Source organism: Hipposideros armiger, unplaced genomic scaffold, assembly GCF_001890085.2.
Source record: "Hipposideros armiger isolate ML-2016 unplaced genomic scaffold, ASM189008v1 scaffold_1182, whole genome shotgun sequence".
Lineage (NCBI taxonomy): Eukaryota > Metazoa > Chordata > Mammalia > Chiroptera > Hipposideridae > Hipposideros > Hipposideros armiger.
This window is the reverse complement of record NW_017732532.1, coordinates 219474-238289: the sequence shown is the minus strand read 5'-3', so window position 1 is coordinate 238289 and position 18816 is coordinate 219474. Positions and strand designations below refer to the sequence as shown.

The window sequence follows — 18816 nt, the reverse complement described above, 5'->3', positions numbered from 1 at the left end:
AAGCAACGTCCTCCACAACTAGACTTAAGAACAAAACGACAGCAACTTGTCTGTACCCTTTTCCCCAATTCCCAAGCACTGTTCCCATCCCCCAATTCCCCAATAAAAATCTTAAAAAAAAAGAAGCAAGAACGCTCGTATATTGGGAATTTAAAATAGTATAGTCTCTTTGGAAAACAGTTTGGTAATTCCTCAAAAAGTTAAACACAGTTATCACATGACTCATCAATTCTACCTCTAGGTATATACTCAAAAGAATTGAAAAGCTATGTCCACATGAAAACTTGTATACAATGTTTGTAGAAGCATGATTCATAAGAGCAAAAAAGTAGAAACCACCCACGTGTTCATCCAATGATTAATGAATGAACAAAGTGTGCCATATCCAATAAAATGGAATTATTCAGCCATAAAAAATAATCAAGTATTGGCACACATTTCAGCATGCATGAGCCTTGAAAACAATATGCTAAGTGAAAGAAGCCAGTCACACATAACCACATATTGTATGTTCACATTTATATGAAATGTCCAGAGTAGGCAAATCCATAAAGACAGAAAGTAGATTAGTGGTTGACGGGAGCTAGGAGGAGAGAAAGAATGGGGACTGACTAATAAATGGGCACAGGATTGTATGTGGGGGTTATCAACGTGTTCTGGATTTGAATAGTGATGATGGCTGTACAACTTTGTAAATATATTACATAATACAAAATTGTATACTTTTTTTAAAGATTTTTTTTATTGGGGAATTGGGGGGATGGGAACAGTGTTGGGGAAGTGGGGGAAGGGGAACAGAGAAGTTGCTGTCGTTTTGTTCTTCAGTCTAGTTGTGAAGGACATCGCTTCACTGGTCCAAGTTGGCACCATCATTGTGCTCTTCCCGGGCGAGGCAGATCAGTAGCCGGCTTCTGGACGGCCGCTCACTGTGGCTGCTGGCCACTCACGCTGGCTGCTGGCTACATACGGTAGCCCATGGCATCTCACTGCCACAGGGACTGCAGCCTACGCCGTCGCCGGCGACTCACGGCAGCCCAGCTCCAGGTCGAGCTGCCGTTCAGCATCTTAGCTGTGGAGGGCAGTGTCACTGGCCCTCATATGTGGGATCCGAACCGGGGCCCTCTGGCGTCCCAAGCCAGTTCTTAACCATCGCGCCACTCGGCCGGCCCCAAAATTGTACACTTTAAAAGAGTACATTTTATGGTATGTGAACTGTATTTCAATAAAATTGTTATTTTTCAAATGTCTGCCATATAGTAGCCCTCATTTAATAGAAGTCATTGTTAGCCTCCAACACCTTAGCTCTTACTTTAGGAATCTAGAACAGGGACCTCAATGAATGGTGCCCATGACAGAGAGTACTGCTAAGGGAAAAGGGATAGATCTAAAGTATGGGGTGTGTTCAGAATTGGGGGGGAGGGGTGGCAGTTAGAGGTCTCCCTCAGAAGGAAAAGAAGTAAAGGCATTTAAGAGAAATAGAAGGAGATAGACTTCACCTACTTTGAATTTTGCAGGAAGCCAGCCTGGATCATTTTTCATATCCTGGCCTGGAATCACCGCTGATGAATGTCCTGGCATTTAAAGGTGTCCTAGAGAAAGTATGTTTGATTATTAGAAGGGAAAAATGGAAGAACACAGAGGCAAAATCCGAGGGTGTGTGAATGCAACTTTGAAAGATAGAAGGCAGTAGGCTGTGGAGGACGCATTTATGTGGAGGACTCTAATTGTTTGTTAATCTCTAGGTCAATGCATTTAGGTCAGCACTAACTCTGCTACAGGTGGGATCAATTTAAAGGATTAGAAATGTCTCTCTAAATCCTAATCCTGGTTTTGGTCTGGGGATGCTGAAGAGTGATTTACAAAAAAAGGTTTACTATTCCTCTCAATCATTGACCCCACTTATGGAATTTATCATCAGATTTGAGTCTTGAGTAGAATTATGACTGAATAGAGGATACACTAAAATGGACACACGGGATAGCCATGCCAGAGATTTGCATGCACAGGCAATAAACTGAAGACATTTGAGTGCTGACTTACGTGGTGAGTAATTGACAGCTCTTGTTTATTAGAAAGATTGTAATGGGGGGAAAACACAGGCCACTTGGGAGCTCAGACATCTGACTGAGATACATTAGTTTTACTGCAATATGTAGTTTAATATAGGAAGAAAGAATGAAAGAAAGAAAGAAGGAAAGAAATGGGGCAAAAAGAGCGTTCAAGACACTTTAAATCAAGATTTGGGCTCAAAGGCTCTCATTCAAGCTTTTATTTGGTTTCTCTCATGATTCTTTTTTTATTTCTTCCTGATGTTGTCTTAAACAGCTGTTAACTTGATTCAGGCTGTAACTACAAAGATCAATCATCCATAGAATTCCTCGGCTTGACAAGCTAGAATGAAGAACCATTTTTCTCAGAGCTATTTGTCATAGTCTTTGTACATGTTTAAGGAACAGTTTTTTCCTTGTGAAATAAGGCTTCCTATGAGATTGTGAAAACTACCTGAAATGAAATGATGCATTCCTATGCTCTAGCGTTTTTTCCATGGAAGCCCTATTCCATGCAGGTGTTCAAACCTGAGTTACCTCGGCTATGATTCCAGAAAAGCTGTGACTCAGTAGTATTCTATTTCCAAAATTTCAGACCTTCAAACTTTTAGTCATGTCCACATTTCCCATTAACCCTGGGGATGGCTTCAGCTGGCAGTTTTTTAAGACAGTGTTTTTTACAAAAGAGCTTTATAATTTTGTCTTTAAACCCAAATCAGCAGGCTTAGAGCAACTCCTCCCTCCCTCCCTTCCTTCCTTCCTTCCTTCCTTCCTTCCTTCCTTCCTTCCTTCCTTCCTCCCTTCTTTTCTTCCTTCCTTCCCTGTCTTCCTACCCTTTTTTTTTCAAAGTAAGTTTCCTTTTTCAAAATCTTGTGGTTATGGATCAAAAACAAATCCTAGAGCAACATAGAACTTGCTGGTTCTCCAGGGAGTCCTAGCAGAGTTAGAAATACCATCCAATGCATGAAATAGAGTTTGGGGGTTGTTTAACAAAGGGCAACAACAACTTTGAACAAATAGCAAGAGACACTTTCTGACATGGCTTGAGGAAGCACCCACGTTGTAAATGTGTAAACTTAGAAAATGCTATAAAAATTAATTAATTAATTATTGTGGTAAGAACGCTTAACATGAGATCTACCCTCTTAAAATTTTAAGTGCACAATACAGTATTGTTAAGTATAAACACTATTTTTAAAGCAGATCTTCAGGGCTTATTCATCTTGCATACCTAAAACCCTACACCCATTGAATAACAACTCCTCATTTCCCCCTCCACAAAGCCCTTAGCAACCACTATTCTACTCTCTGCTTCTATGAGTTTGACTATTTAAAATATCTCATATAAGTGGAATCATGCAGTATTTGTCCTTCTGTGAGTGCTTTATTTCACTTAGCATAATATCCCCCAGGTTCATTCATGTTGTTGCATATGGCAAGATTTCTTTCTTTTTTAAAGGCTTAATAATATTTCATTTAATGTATATACACATGTCTTTATCCATTCATCTGTTGATGGACATTTAGTTTGTTTCCATACCTTGGCTATTTTGAATGGTGCTGCAATGAACATGGAATGCAGATATCTCTTTGAGATCATGATTTCAATCCTTTGGGAATACATATGCAGAAGTTGGATTACTAGATTACATGGTAGTTGTATTTTTAATTATTTGAGGGACTTACATGCTATTTTCTATAGCAGCTGCACCATTTTATATTCCTACCAACAGTGTGCAAGTGTTCCAATTTCTCCACATCCTCGTCAACTCGTGATAACGTTTTTAAAAAAATAATGGCCACTCTGAAAGATGTGAGGTGATGTCTCACTGTGGTTTTGGCTTTCCTTTCCTTGATGATTAGTGAGAGTGAACACCTTTTCATATAATTACTGGCCATTTGTATGTCTTCTTTGGAGAAACATCTATTCAAGTCCTGTGCCCCTTTTTAATCAGATTATTATTATTATTATTATTATTATTTTGCTATTGAGTTGTAGGCATTTTTTATATTTTTTTATATTAACCCCTTATCATATATATAGTTTGCAAATATTTTCTCCCACTCTGTAGGTTGCCTTTTCACCCCATTGATTGTTTCCTTTGCTGTATAGAGTTTTTTAGTTTGATGTATTTCCATTTGTCTATTTTTGCTCTTGTTGACACTATTTTCGGTGTCATGTTCAAGAAATCATTGCCAAGAATAATGCCAAGGAAACTTCCCCCTGTTTTATGCTAAGAGTTTTATAGTTTTAGCTCTTGCACATTTAGATCTTTGATCCATTTTGAGTTGATTTTTGTATGATAGTGTAAGGTAAGGGTTCAACTTCATCTTTTTTCATGTGGATGTCCAGTTTTTTTAATCTGATTGCACTTTGCATAGATGAATGGATAAAGACATGTGGTATATACATTAAATGGAATATTATTAAACCTTTTAAAAGAAAGAAATCTTGCCATATGCAAAACATGAATGAACCTGGAGGACATTATGCTAAGTGAAATAAGTGCATTTTTAGATTGCATTTTAATTTTAACCATAGGAGACATGAGCACATTATGGCTATCTGGTTTTCCCAGAACCATTTGTTTAAGAGACTATCCTTTCCCCTTTTTGTATTCTTACCTCTCTTGTTGAAGATCAGTTGACTTGTGTGGTTTTATTTCTATGCTCTCTATTCTGTTCCATTGGTTTATATGTCTATCATTATTTCGGTACCACACTGTTTTGATTACTATGGCTTTGTAATATATTTTGATATCAGGAAGTGTGATACCTTCAGATTTTTTCTTTCTCAGGAATTCTTTGGCTATTCAGGTTTTTTTGTAGCTCTCTATGGATTTTTAGAATTATTTTTCTGTTGTAAAAATGCCATTGGGATTTGGATGGGGATAATATCGAATTTGTAGATTGTTTTGGGTAGTGTGGAAATTTTGACAATATTAGGCCTTCCATACCATGAGCTGGGGATGTCTTTCCATTTATTTGTGTCTTCTTTCATTTCTTTTATTAATGTTTTGTAGTTTTCATTGTATAAGTCTTTCACCTCCTTGGTTCAATTTATTGCTAACTATTTTGTTATTGTGGATGGTATTGTAAATGGGATTGTTTTCTTAATTTCCTTTGGATAGTTCCTTTTTAGTGTCTAGAAATGCAACTGATTTTTGTATGTTGATTATGTTCCTGCAGCTTTATTGAGTTCACTTGTCAGTTCTTACAGTTTTTGTTTGTTTGTTTGTTTGTTTGTTTGTTTGTGGAGTCTTTAGGGTTTTCTACATACAAGGTCATGTGATCTAGGATCTGAGATAATTTTGTTTCTTTCTTTCCAATTTGGGTGGCTTTTGTTTCTTTTTTCCTTTTTGCCATGACTTCCATTACTATTGATACGTTGAATGGGAGTGGCAAGAGTGGGTGTTCCTGTCTTGTTCCTGATCTTAGAGGAAAAGCTTTCATCCTCTCATCATTTGAGTGTGCTGTTAGCCGTGGGTTTGTCATATATAACCTTTATTATGTTGAGGTACATTCCTTCCATACCTAGTTTGCTGAGAGTTTTTATCATGAAACTGTGTTGAGTTTTGTCAAATGCTTTTTCTGCATCTATTGAGATGATTGTGTGATTTTTATCCTTCATTCTGTTAATGTGATGTGTCACATTTATTGATTTACATATTTTGAACCATCCCTGCATGCCAGGGATAAATCCCACTTGATCATGTTTTATGATGCTTTACTTTTAGCTAGTTAGAAACACCTTTATTACAAGTCTTGATAATCACTTCACTATATGCATTACAGAAAGAGGGTTATGCTTCCATTCATTCAAATAACACTGCTGAATGCAGCTTGCAAGTACCATTATTAGAAATATCTTTATTACAAATGTTATACAGAATTACATAAATTATAGAAAGGTTATGGCTTCCATTCACTGAAAGAATCCTGTGCTGAAAGCAACTTGCAGGTACCTTGTTAAAAGGATCTTTATTATTAGTCTTGTTAAATGCTTCACTTCATGCATTACAGAGAGGGTATTGCATCCATTCACTGAAAGTACACTGTCGTGAATGCTGTTTGCAAGTAGCTAGTTTGAAACATCTTTATCAAAAGTCTTTTGGAAAACTTCACTACATGCATGACAGATTCAGCATTACTTTCATTCACTCAAAAATACTGTGCTGAATGCAACTTGCAAGTACTTTTGCTAGGAACATCTCTATTTTTAATTATATAAGTTTCAGATGCACAACATTATAATTCAACATATGTATATATTACAAACGATCACTCCCCAAAGTCTAGTTGCTGTCCAACATAGTGTATGATCCTTTGAATGTGCTGTTGAAAAGCAAACGTTTTAGAACTTGGGATGGGTAGGCATTGTGCTTAGGAGGAATGACCTGGATTGTAATATCAGAACGCCAGCATTACACATAGCATAGAGAGCTGATCACTTTGATCTGAGGAGCATGAAAAGTCCCTTCATTTTTCTACTCAAAAGTGGCATACCCCCTTTTGCTTACCTGCAAATAATGCTTGAAATTTAATTATAATATTATAGATTAATTACTTTGCCATAAACTTTTCCCCATCCCCCATTAAAAAACAAACACCATTGGTTGGGGAGTAGAGGAAAGTGTCAAATATTATCAGTCTTTTATATATCAGTGGAAATTATTTAAAGAGCTTCTTTTTCTAGAGGTTTTTTTTTCCTCTCCATTAATAGAGTGGGCAGAGTGAGCTCGACTAGATGTTTGAAGATAAAGTTTATCTACTGGATAATTTTGCCAAAGGTAGTTTCTGAGCAAGGCCTAAAATATAGCCCTTTCAACAACATAGTAATATAAAACATTTCATTCATGCTCCATGTCTCTTCTTCACTATTTAGTCAACAGATATTTGTTGAGTACCTATTATGTGTTAGGCATTATGCAGGGCACTAGAGATACAATGGTGAGCAAAAGCAGGCAGGAATCTTATAAATTTGACCTTACATATGAGCCATATTGAGGGATGTTACATAGTTGTTGTACGTGGCTGTTTTCCTGGTGAGGCTTCTTGGCCAGGCCCTGTATTCCCCCCACCCTTTTTTTCTGTAGTTTCAGGCGTAGTACAAACCATGTTCTCAATGTATACTTGTTAATAATAATGATAAGATAGTGAATGGCTTTAGGAATGCAGATTTTGTTTTTTAAGGATTTTATTGGGGAATTAGGAGAGGGGAACAGCGTTGGGGAATCGGGGAAGGGGAGCAGAAAAGTTGCTGTCCTTTTTGTTCTTCAGTCTAGTTGTGGAGGACTTTGCTTCACTGGCCCATGTTGATATTGTGATCATTGTGCTCTTCTCAGCTGAGGCAGTTGCACACCAGCCATTGGACGGCTGCTCACTGCGGCTTATGGCAGCTCACACCGGCTGCCAGCCCTCACGGTAGCTCACAGCAGCTCACTGCAGCAGGGGCTGCAGCCTACGCTGTCGTCGGTGACCCACGGCAGCCTAGCTCCAGGTCGAGCTGTTGTTCACCATCTTAGCTTTAGAGGGTGCAGCGTCACTGGCCCTCATGTGGGATCTGAACTGGGGCCCTGCGAGATCTGAACTGGGGCCCTGCTGCTCAGAGCTGGCATCCCAAACCAACTCTTAACCAAGGCGCCACTCGGCCGGCCCAAGGAACCCAGATTTTTAGTTTAGCATAACTCCAGCATTGGTGGAGTGCGGGACACTTCACATTGCGGGTACTTGATAGAGGACTCTAGACCATAATTAAAAATTATTAGGAACTGGATCTTACTAGTAATCTACAAGTAAGAACAAACCACTTGGGTGAAGTCAGTAAAAAGCCAACTGGAACAGCAAACGCTAAAGAATGTTGAATGAATTCAGAAAGCAGTTTAATACTGCTGAGGTTTAGAAATCTTGTTAAACACAAAGGTTTAGAATGCTAGGGTCAATATACATCAGAGAAGAAAGGGACTTGCAGATTTTTTTAGTTTAGCTGATGGGGGAAAAAAGAGAGACCCAGGGAGGGACAACAAATTCTTCAATGTCACATGGTAAGTCAGTGGCTGAACTGGGTTGAGGACCCAGGCCTTCTGATTCCCAATGTAGTCTTTCCAAACAGCAAGGAAGAACTACTATTTTATTAAAAGACAACTGTGTGCTCAGCATTCTATCTTATTTAATCCCTTACCTCAAAGCATTAAATTAAATTTACCTTCATTTTGCAGATGAGGAAATTCAGAATCATAGCTAACGTGCCAAAGGCTGTACTCCCAAGACGTCCATTCTCAAAGACTATTATTAGCTTCATATAGAATATATTCTATTCTATATGATTGCAACCACCACCCCTAGCTGTGCAACACTGAACTCTAAGTGATATGTAAGTGGGGTGTCCCAAGGCTGCTCTTGAACACTAGTGAGAAATTCGTTCCAGTTGGATAATGGATTTCTATTTGCTCTTCTGAGGTTACTCCACCCATCTCCCTCATTACCTAATTTATTTCTTCATGGGGGACTAAGGGATTTTTTAAAACAACAAATGAATCATTCAAATTCAATCTGTGTAATATAAAATATAAAATGGTGGTCTCAGTGATTTCACAGATTAGGGGCTATTGGGCTCAATCAACTGGGGTGCAAATCCCCCATTCTACCATTGTGTGCCCTCAGGCAAGTTACTTACCCTTTTCTGAGCCTCATTTTCATCATCTATAAATGAGGGTGGTAATAGTACTTACTTGAAAGGGCTGTGATACGTTTTTTATTGAGTTTTTATTTTATTTCATTATTTTTTGACATTCAACATTATTTTATATTAATTGCAGGTGTACAGCTTAGTGGTTAGACATTTATATAACTTAAGAAGTGATCCCCCTGACTAATCTAGTACCCATCTGGCACTATGCATAGTTATTACCATGTTTTTGGCTATGTTCTCTATGCTTTACCTCCCCATGACTATTTTGTAACTATCAATTTGTACTTCTTAATCCCTTCACCTTTTTTTATCCTGCCCCAATCTTCCTCCCATCTGTCAGCCTGATAAGTCTAGTACCCATCTGACACCTTACATAGTTATTACAATATTATTGACTGTATTCCTTATACATTTCCATGATTACTGTGTAACGACCAATTTGTACTTCTTAATCCCTTCCCCTTTTTCACTCACTCCCAACCCCCCTCCCATCTGGCAACCATCAAAATGTTCTCTGTGTCTATGGGTGTTTCTGTTTTGTTTGCTTGTTTTGTTATTTAGATTCCACATATAAGTGAAATCACATTGCATCTGTCTTTGTCTGTCTGACATACTCCACTCAGCACAATACCCTCTAGGTTCATCGATGCTGCTGCAGATGGCAAGAATCCATTCCCTTCCATGCTGAGCAATAGTCCATTGTATATATGTACCAACTACTCTCTTTTTTATTGTTAGTTTCAGGTGTACTAACAATGCAATAGTTATCCTTTTCACCCTTCACACAGAAACAACCCCCTCAGCCATCTACTGCCCTCCCACCTACGATATTATACTTATCTATTACAATTCCATTGACTCCATTCCCACACTCTACTCCACGTTGTACCACCTCCTCTCTTTATCCACTCATCCATCAACGGACACGCAGGCTGCCTCCACATTGTGGCCATTAAAAACAATGCTGCAATGAACATATGCATGCACATGTCCTCTTGAAGTAGCATTTTGCATTGCTTCAGATAAATACTCAGAAGTGGAATTACTGGGTCCTTCTTTGTCTCTTGTTATAGTATTTGTTTTAAAGTTTATTTTATCTCGTATAAGTATTGCTACTCCAGCTTTTTTTTTTTCATTTACATGAAATCTTTTTCCCATCCCTTTACTTTCAGTCTGTGTGTGCCTTTCTATCTTAAGTGAGTCCGTTGTAGGCCACATATGTAAGGGTCATGTTTTCTTACCCATTCAGCAACCTTATCTTTTGATTGGAGCATTTAATCCATGTACATTTAAAGTAATTGTTGATATGTAGTTATTGCCATTTTATTGTCCACATTTTTAATCTTTTTTTTTTCATGTTAAAGAAATCCTTCCAGGATTCCTTGTAATATTGGTTTGGTGGTGATGAACTCAGCTTTTTCTTGTTTGGGAAGTTCTTTGTTTTTTTATTCTAAATGATAGCTTTGCTGGGTAGTGAAATCTTGGTTTTAGGTCCCTGTTTTTCATCACTCTGATTATTTTATGGCAATCCTTTCTGGCATGCAAAGTTTCTGTTGAGAAATCAGCTTATAGTCATATGGGAGCTCCCTTGTAGGTAACTAACTGCTTTTCTCTTTCTTTAAAAATTAAATTTATTAGGGTGACATTGGTTAGTAAAATTAAATAGATTTCAAGTGTACATTTTTATAATACATTACCATATATTTGTTCTTATTTATTTATTAAATTTGTTGGGGGTGACATTGGTTAGTAAAATTATATAGATTTCATTTTTTATTTATTAAATTTATTGGGGTGACATTGGTTAGTTTAATTATATAGGTTTCATCTTGCTGCTTTTAAGATTCTCTCTTTGTCTTTAACCTTTGGCAATCTAATTATGATGTGTCTTGGTGTGAGCCTGTTTGGGTTCATTTTTTTGGGACTCTCTGCTTTCTGAGCTTGTATGTCTATTTCTTTCTCCATGTTAGGGAAGTTTTCGTAATTATTTCTTTGAATAGGTTTCAATCCCTTGCTCTCTGTCTTCTTTTTCTGGTGCCCCTATGATGTGAATGTTGGTGTGCTTGATGATGTCCTAGACGCCCCTTAAACTATCCTTACTTTTTTTGGATTCTTTTTTTTCTTTTTCATGTTCTAATTGGGTGTTTTCTGCTACCTTATCTTCTAAACCCCTGATTAGATTCTCTGCTTTATCTAATCTTCTGTTGATTCCCTCTAACATATTCTTCATTTAAGTTATTGTATCCTTTATTTCTGACTAGTTCTTCTTTATGTTTTCTATCTCCATTTTTGTGCTTCCTATCTCTTTGTTGAAGTTCTCCCTGAGATCATTGGGCAAACTAATAACTAGTGTTTGGAACTTTGTGTCTGGCAGATTGCTTGTCTCCATTTTGTTTAGTTCTTTTTCTGTAGCTTTGTTCTGTTCTTTCATGTGAGACATGTTTCTTTCTCTCCCTATTTTGGCTGACTCCCTGTGTTTGTTTTTTATGGATTAGGTAGGACTGCTATGTCTCCCATTCTTAGCAGAGTGGCCTTATGTAGTAGGTGTTCTGTGGGACCCAGTGGTGCAGTCTTCCTGGTCACCAGAGCCAAGTGCTGTAGGTGTGTCCCTTTTCTGGGTTGTGTGCACCGTCCTGTTGTAGTTGAGCCTTGGTTGCTATTTGCATAGCAATGAGAGGGACTGACCCTCAGGCTGATTGGTTCTGAGGACTGACTGTGCCTACGTTGGAGGAGTTGTGGTGCAAGGGCTGACCCTACAGAGCAGGGTTCACTTTAGCAGGGCTTGCCCAACCTACCCTTTGGGTGTGTAGTCCTTGGAGGTGGCTGGGTGATACTCCAGCTTTGTCCAAAACTGGCCATTAGGCATACCAGCCCTAGGGCCTCCTGGAAGGGGACCTGCTGCAGGCCAAGTTTAGCTGCAGCCTGTGCTCTGCCCGGGGCCACCTGGTATGAGCCACAAAGCAATTTGTAGATGGCAGCCACCTGCACTGGGCTTGGACGTGCCTCGAGAGATCAAGCCTTGAACTGAGGCTGGCTGTTGCTAGTGCCAGGATTTGGGCTGCTCAGCCAGAGGTACAGGACACACTGAAGCCAGATGCTGCTTGTTTAGATTTTGTGAACCTTTGAGAAATTTTAGGAAAGTCTGCAGCATGAGCTAAGACAGGTTGTTTGTACGGAAAAGCCACTGGATAAGACTTGGGTATGTCCAAAGGTTGAATGCGGCAGGGTCTCAGAGAATCAAGGCCAATGAACAGGGTTAGCCCGGTTGATGGAGACTGAGATGTGACGTCTGCATGTAGGGAAGGGGAATGCTCAACAAAGAAACAATGGCTTCTGCCAGCTCCACTGTCTGGGAGAAAGCTGCCCCTCCAGCCCTCACCCTGATGCTAGATAATTCTGTTTCTCCCTGTATGTCCCTGGCACCTTTCAAGCTTCTGCCCCAGTGCTGGAGCTCAGAGAGAGTGAGTCCTTCAGCAAGTAATTCCGTGCATGGGCCCTTTAAGAGAAATGCCTAGGTCTGCAGCCACCCTCCATCTCAGTCAGTCACAATCTCCACTGCTTTTCACAGCCAGAAGTTATGGAGATTTCTCTCTTCAGCACTGAAGCCCTGGGGTGGAGAGCCTGGTGTGGATTTTGGGCCCCACGCTCCTCTGGAGGTGGAGAATCTCCGTAGCCAATGTATCCCTCACAATTTTTAATGGGTACATGCAGGTTTGGGACCAGCCAATTCTATGTCTCTGCCTCTCCTATCAGTCTTGAGGTGACTTCTGTATGTCTGCAGTTGTAGGGCTTTGGTTCAGCTAGACTTCAGGCGACTTTAAATGATGATTGTTCTGTAGTTTAGTTGTAATTGATGTGGTCCTGAGAGGAGGTGAGCACAGCATTTACATACTCTGCCATCTTGATTGGAAATCTTATTGAGTTTTTAAAATAAGATAAAACATGCAAAGAGTTTAGCCCAATGTCTGATACATAGCAAGTACTCAGTAAATCTTAGCCTTTGTTATCCAAGAGCTAATTTCTTGCTTAAATATACCACTTCTGGGAGAGAACCCATCAAACTAGTGTGTTTGGGGGGGGAAAAGGCAGTAAGTTGGCCTCCTCGCCCTGTTGCTGAAGGCTCTAGTCCCTACACAGAATTACCTTCACTATTGCCCATTCCTAGTGGTTAAAAGAGTGAGGTCCTCTAAGGACAGAAATATCAAACAGCACAATATCCTTGTTATAATACAGACCAAAAATAAGGATCCCTCTCATGCTACTTCAGAGAAGGGGCTGTTCCTAGAGTGCCTAAGCTCCCAAGTTTTGTCATGAATGATGGAAGATTGGGGTGACAGGAGGGTGGGAAGAGAAGCATGTGGCTCTTGACTAGAGCTCAGTTTATAGTGCCAGGCTGGGAGTCGTTGAAGGCTGAGTCCACATCTTGCACCTTATCCATGGTGAATCTTATCCTCATGCCTTCAATATAGCAGATGGAATAAATCTATCTAGGAATAAATTTGAGGTCTTTTGTATGTAGTCAGCCCAGAACCACCTTTCCACCAACCCCCTCCAAGCAAAGTTGGGAGTTTCCCCTCTCCATCTTACCCATTGCTCAGCCTCTGACTCATGGTGATTTGTGAGACTTTTCCTGCCCAATTCTTTCTTGACCCTCATTTGAACAAGCTTTCACCTGTTTACAAGTGTTGGGGGCATATTATTATGGTAGGCCTTTAAGATCTAGCAGGTGTGCCCCTGAGTGGTGTCTTGAGAAGTCAAGCTTTCTCATAAAATTAACGATGAGAGTCAAGATAATATCTAACAGGCCTGGCATAGGCAGGCTAGGCTTGACTGGTACACACCGGTGCTGATTATTAGCCCTGAAAAGAGCCATGCCATTACTTTGATCTTTGGTTGGATTTTCCTCATTAACATCTCCCCTGAGCAATTAATTCTTCTTATTATGTGTAGTGTGGTTTTTCCTGACCTTGGATCAACTTTAATGTTTTATTAATTCATTTCACAAACATTTGTTTGATTCCTACTCTGTTTTGGGAACTTGACTAGGCATTAGGGCTATGAAGAGGACACCTAGGAGCTCCCAGTCCAGTGGGCTATGTTCTGCAGAGAGTTGCCTTCATCGTTGCCCACTCCTTTGTGGATGAAAATATGAGGTCATGTAAATACAGAGATATCAAACAGTTCAGTATCCTTGTCACAATATACACCAGGAAGACAACAGTTTACGAATCAGAGTGGTGTCTTCCCTAATAGGAATAAGTAGGAGGCACACATGAAAAAGCAATGAACTTAACCTGGGAGTGCTAACTAAGGCTGCACAGAGTAGGGAACACTTCAATTGGATCTTGAAGGTAGAGTTCATCCAACAAGCCCGGAAGTGGTGTATGGGAGGAGGAAGAAGGGCATTCAAGGCAGAAGAAATGGCCTTTTCCAAATTCTATGTTTGACAGACTATGCGATATATGTCTGTTGAACTGCAAGACATTTACTATAGCATCAGGTAAGAACAGTGTTAAATGGGGGTATAGACAAAGGCAAGGGCCAGATGGAGAAAGTCTTTGCCTGTATCATCTTGAAAGAGTCCTCTACATTTTGTGACTCCACGTCATTAATTCCTGTTCATTTTTGACTCATTGTGGTCTCTCAGCGTGCAGCCTTACTCTCTGAATCCAAATCTAATGGACAGCCACCTTTCTATCTTTAGCTTTCTTGACTTCTCAGCAGAGTGTGAAATGTGATAAACACTTTTCATCCTCAAAGTTTAATCTTCCTTGGATTGTAAGATACCACTTTCTCCTGGATTTTGCTGTTTCTCTGGACTTTTCATGTAAGTTTTCATTATAACTTCCTTTCTCTCTGCCTGTGTTGTGGGGTCTCAGGGTTTTGTCCTCAGGCTTCTTTCCTTACAAATCTCTTTTGTTATTTTATATACTGCCACATATTCAATTACTCTCTATCAATTTGATTACATTCAAATTTATATCACTAGCTCAGCCTTCTATTATGAGATCCAGTATGTTAATTTGTCTACTGGATATTGCTTCTTGTATATTCTACAGGCATCACCAGTTCAACGTGTCTACTAGAATACATTATATCTCCCAGCCCTTCCTCTAGTGTTCCCTTTAACAGAGACCAGTATCATTTTCCAACCAGTTGCCTAGGCCTGAGAAGCTCAAAATTATCTTGGAGACCCCTTTTTACCTTTACTTTCTACACCTTGTCAGTCACCAACTTGTTACTAGTTCTACTTTTTAAAATCTCTTTGATATTTTTAATCTTGGTGAAATTCATCTCCATTCTTCTATATCTTCACTACCACTCTCTTGGTCTGTCATCATTTCCCATATGGATTACTATAACAGCCTCCAAACTGGTCTGCCTGTCTAACATCTTGCTCCCTTCCAACCCATTATCCACACTGGTACTTGAATGATCTTTTAAAACTAGAACTCTGATTATAGCATTAATCTGCTTAAAACCATTGTCTACAGGATCTGCTTAAAACCATTGTCTACAGGATCAAATCTAAAAACATATGAATGGCATATGTGACTTGGTGATCTGGTCCTTACCTTAGCTGACATCACAGACCTGAGCAGAACCAATGGCTAGGAATTCTGAGACTAACATATCCCTTTTTTTTTTTAACCCATGTGTCTTACTGCATGCTGTTCCTTCTGCCTGGAAGGTTCTTAGCACCAACCTCCCTCAAAACCTCATTCACCTGTCTAACTTTTCTTTCAATACTCAACTCAGAGAGACGTTCCTCCACCTCTCTCCTCCCCTTCCTTGAAATCTGGGTTTGCATGATTCTCTCTGTCTTTCTCTGTCTGGTCTACTTCAATCATAGAACTTTTTACCCTGCATTGCCATTATCTGTTTAAATCTTTGTCTCTCTCCAAGAGGGCAGTATGGTGGAGAAAATGGACATATTTAAAATGATAATAATGAGAATATCACTAACATAATGCTAACACCATGCCAGATCATGTTATAAGTGCTTACTGTATGTATGTTAACCCATGTAATCCTCACAACACTGTGGGGTGGGCAGTTATAACTGAAGTTGAATCAATAAGACTTGATGATGGATTGAATGTGAAGACAGGAGAAGGAAGAGTCTCAGTAGATGGCACCGCCATCTACTGTTCACCCAAAGTGTGAACATTGGGTGAACATTGCCATTTGTTCATAACCCATATTTCCAGAAGCTTCAGGAATAATGTTAAGTAACACACGTTTCCCTCTGATTGACAGGCATTTGGAAACACCACTGTCCATGTCAAGAAAGCAGACTAACCTTTCAGTATCTCTTCATTAGCTTGCTGGAAGCAGGAGGGCTATGTTCTTGGGATCCTGGCCTTTCTCTGACTTTGTGCTATGGTTCACGGTTCCCAGAAGGCAGCGAGGACACCATGGTCTTGCATCGTTCAAGCTCCTGTGGTGCTTGTGCTTCCTGGCCTCCATATCCTTCCTGCAGCAGGTGTGGGCACCTCCCTACAAGATAGGGGTAGTGGGTCCTTGTGCTTGCAATCCATTGTTCTCAAAGGCCCTGCCTGAGGTTGCTGCTCCATTAGCTGCTGAGCGGATCAAACATCATTTGACCTGGGTTACTCTTTTGAGTATGAGATTCTCAATGAAGACTGCCTGACTTCAAGAGCCCTCTCCAGTTTCATTTCCTACCACTAGATGGCCTCAGGATTTATTGGACCTGCCAACCCTGGCTACTGCGAGGCAGCCTCACTCCTGGGAAACAGCTGGAACAAAGGGATTTTCTCTTGGGCTTGTGTGAATTATAAATTAGACAATAAAAATAGCTACCCGACCTTTTCTCGGACACTCTCTTCTGCCATCCGGGTGCTGGTGACCTTCATGAAATATTTCCAATAGGCTCATGCTGGAGTAATTTCCTCAGATGAAGACATTTGGGTGCACACAGCCAATCAAGTTGCAAATGCTCTTTGGAGCCGTGGCCTACCTGTAGGGGTCATCCTGACCACAGCACAAGACAGTCAAAGCATTTGGAAAGCTCTCCAGCAGATTAGCCAGGCAGACAGAATTCGCAGTGAGTGCTTTCTCCTGGCTGAGGTTTAAACGTGGCTTCAGTGAAAGATATTAAAATAGCCAAAAAGTTTCCTACCCTCATGCCCTAGGATAGCACATTACTACTCCCCAGTTCTTCATGTGTTTGCCTCCTTGCACTCACGCACAGGCCCCAAACCTGTGCTGCTTCAACAGAGCCTATTTTATGAACTGAATAAAGGTACAAAGAATTCTGAGGTTAGAATGCCCTTGGGTGCCAGTGCCTGCTCTTAAAACCAGGGTGGGGAAGAATAACATCAAGAGTAACATATAGCCACACACGCTCTATTCCCTTAGGACCCTGGTAGTTTTCGATTAACCAAAGAGGGGTATTTTTTTAAAGATTTTTATTGGGGAATTGGGGGATGGGAACAGCGCTGGGGAATTGGGGAAGAGGAACAGACAAGTTGCTGTCTTTTTGTTCTTCAGTCTAGTTGTGGAGGATGTTGCTTCACTGGCCCAAGTTGGCACCATCATTGCGCTCTTCCCGGGCGAGGCAGATTAGTCGCTGGCTTCTGGACGGCCGCTCCCGCGGCTTGAAGGCTGCTCACGCTGGCTGCTGGCTACACACGGTAGCCCATGGCAATCCACTGCAGCAGGGACTGCAGCCTACACTGTCGCTGGTGACTCACGGCAGCCCAGCTCCAGGTTGAGCTGTTGTTCAGCATCTTAGCTGTAGAGGGCAGTGTCACTGGCCCTCATATGTGGGATCCGAACCGGGGCCCTCAGGCATCCCAAGCCAGTTCTTAACCAAAAGAGGGATATTCTTATGGTTCCATTTTTGTCTAGTCATTTAAGGGAGATTTTCCTTCCACTACCTTTTAGGTACATTCCCTCAGAGGTGCCCAAGACCCTTGTGTCATCATATCTCACTTAGAACCTGCCTTCTCTAGACTCCCAAATGCATGTCCCTCTTCTGTCCTCCACCCCGAAAAGCAGGGCTTCTTTCTCTGCAGCATACAACTAGCAGGTATGCAGGGTCCTGGCTGATAAATGAAAGCATATTAAAATAAGACCATCTAATGTTTAATCTTTCCCCTTTAAAGAAAAGTTTTATGTTCAAAGATGATTCTTGCAGAGACAATGGACAAAGTATGAAGCACTTTGGACTGACCCACTTAATTACTATCACCAGGGCAAGTTGAGTGCATTTTGGGGAAGGGGGTCTTTTCTGGTCCTTTTTAATCAAATGTCTTTTACTTACACTTATTGCAAGCCCTTGTGACACTTGGTTTTTAATTTTTTCCATTCTAATTTTCTAAATCTCCACTTTATCTTTTTTTTTTAAAGAAATTGACAGTGATTTGTGGGAACACTGCTCATTTCCTCAGTGCAGCCACTCCACCACTTTAGGACAGATAGCTCAGACACTACTTTGTCAAACTGATTACTTCTAGGATTAGTCCTAGTCCCAGTCATTTCCTTAACATAACAATGGGCTTGTTAGAGAACGGTCCAGCTTAGGCCTGGCCCATACCCAGAATTCCATTTTAAGTTTCAAGTGTCTCTAGTATTGAACCTTAATTATGATCATTATTGAAGGATGAGGGCAAGAATTTTTAGTTCCAGGAACTACAGTAGTCTGCTTCCAGCTCCAGTCTACAAGATCTTATAATGTTAAGCAATCAGTGTGGCTCTGATTATTTCAGAATAGAGTTGATACTTGCAAAGCACAGCACAGAATTATTTTTAAACATATGAAACCATTTCCAGGGAGGTGCCATGTCAGAAACAGGCTAATATATTTAATATCATAACTTTAAAATATGTTACAAATCGTCATGAAGCCCAGTGTCTCCTGCAAGTTTACATTCCATGAGTGTTTCACATCCCACCCATTCTAAAAAATGTACTATTCAAAATGGCATTTTGTCCTCTATGATGAAATGTTAAATAAATCCAAGCTCTTTGGGCTGTCAGTCTGACCGAGTGCTCACCACCTATAACTCCTTCGAAGCAAGGAGGTACCAAAGGTACACATTATTGCCCTTC

At 40.3% G+C, this 18816-nt stretch overlaps 1 protein-coding gene across 1 annotated transcript in view; it reads left to right on the top strand.

Moving 5' to 3' along the window:
- Positions 1-1922: 1922 nt before the first annotated feature.
- Positions 1923-18816, top strand: part of GUCY2F (guanylate cyclase 2F, retinal) — a 114558-nt gene continuing 97664 nt past the window's right edge. The window contains 3 exon segments of the mRNA XM_019632825.1: positions 1923-2043; positions 16064-16334; positions 16337-16807. Coding sequence (XP_019488370.1) covers positions 16085-16334; positions 16337-16807 — 721 coding nt within the window. The 5' untranslated portion in view covers positions 1923-2043; positions 16064-16084.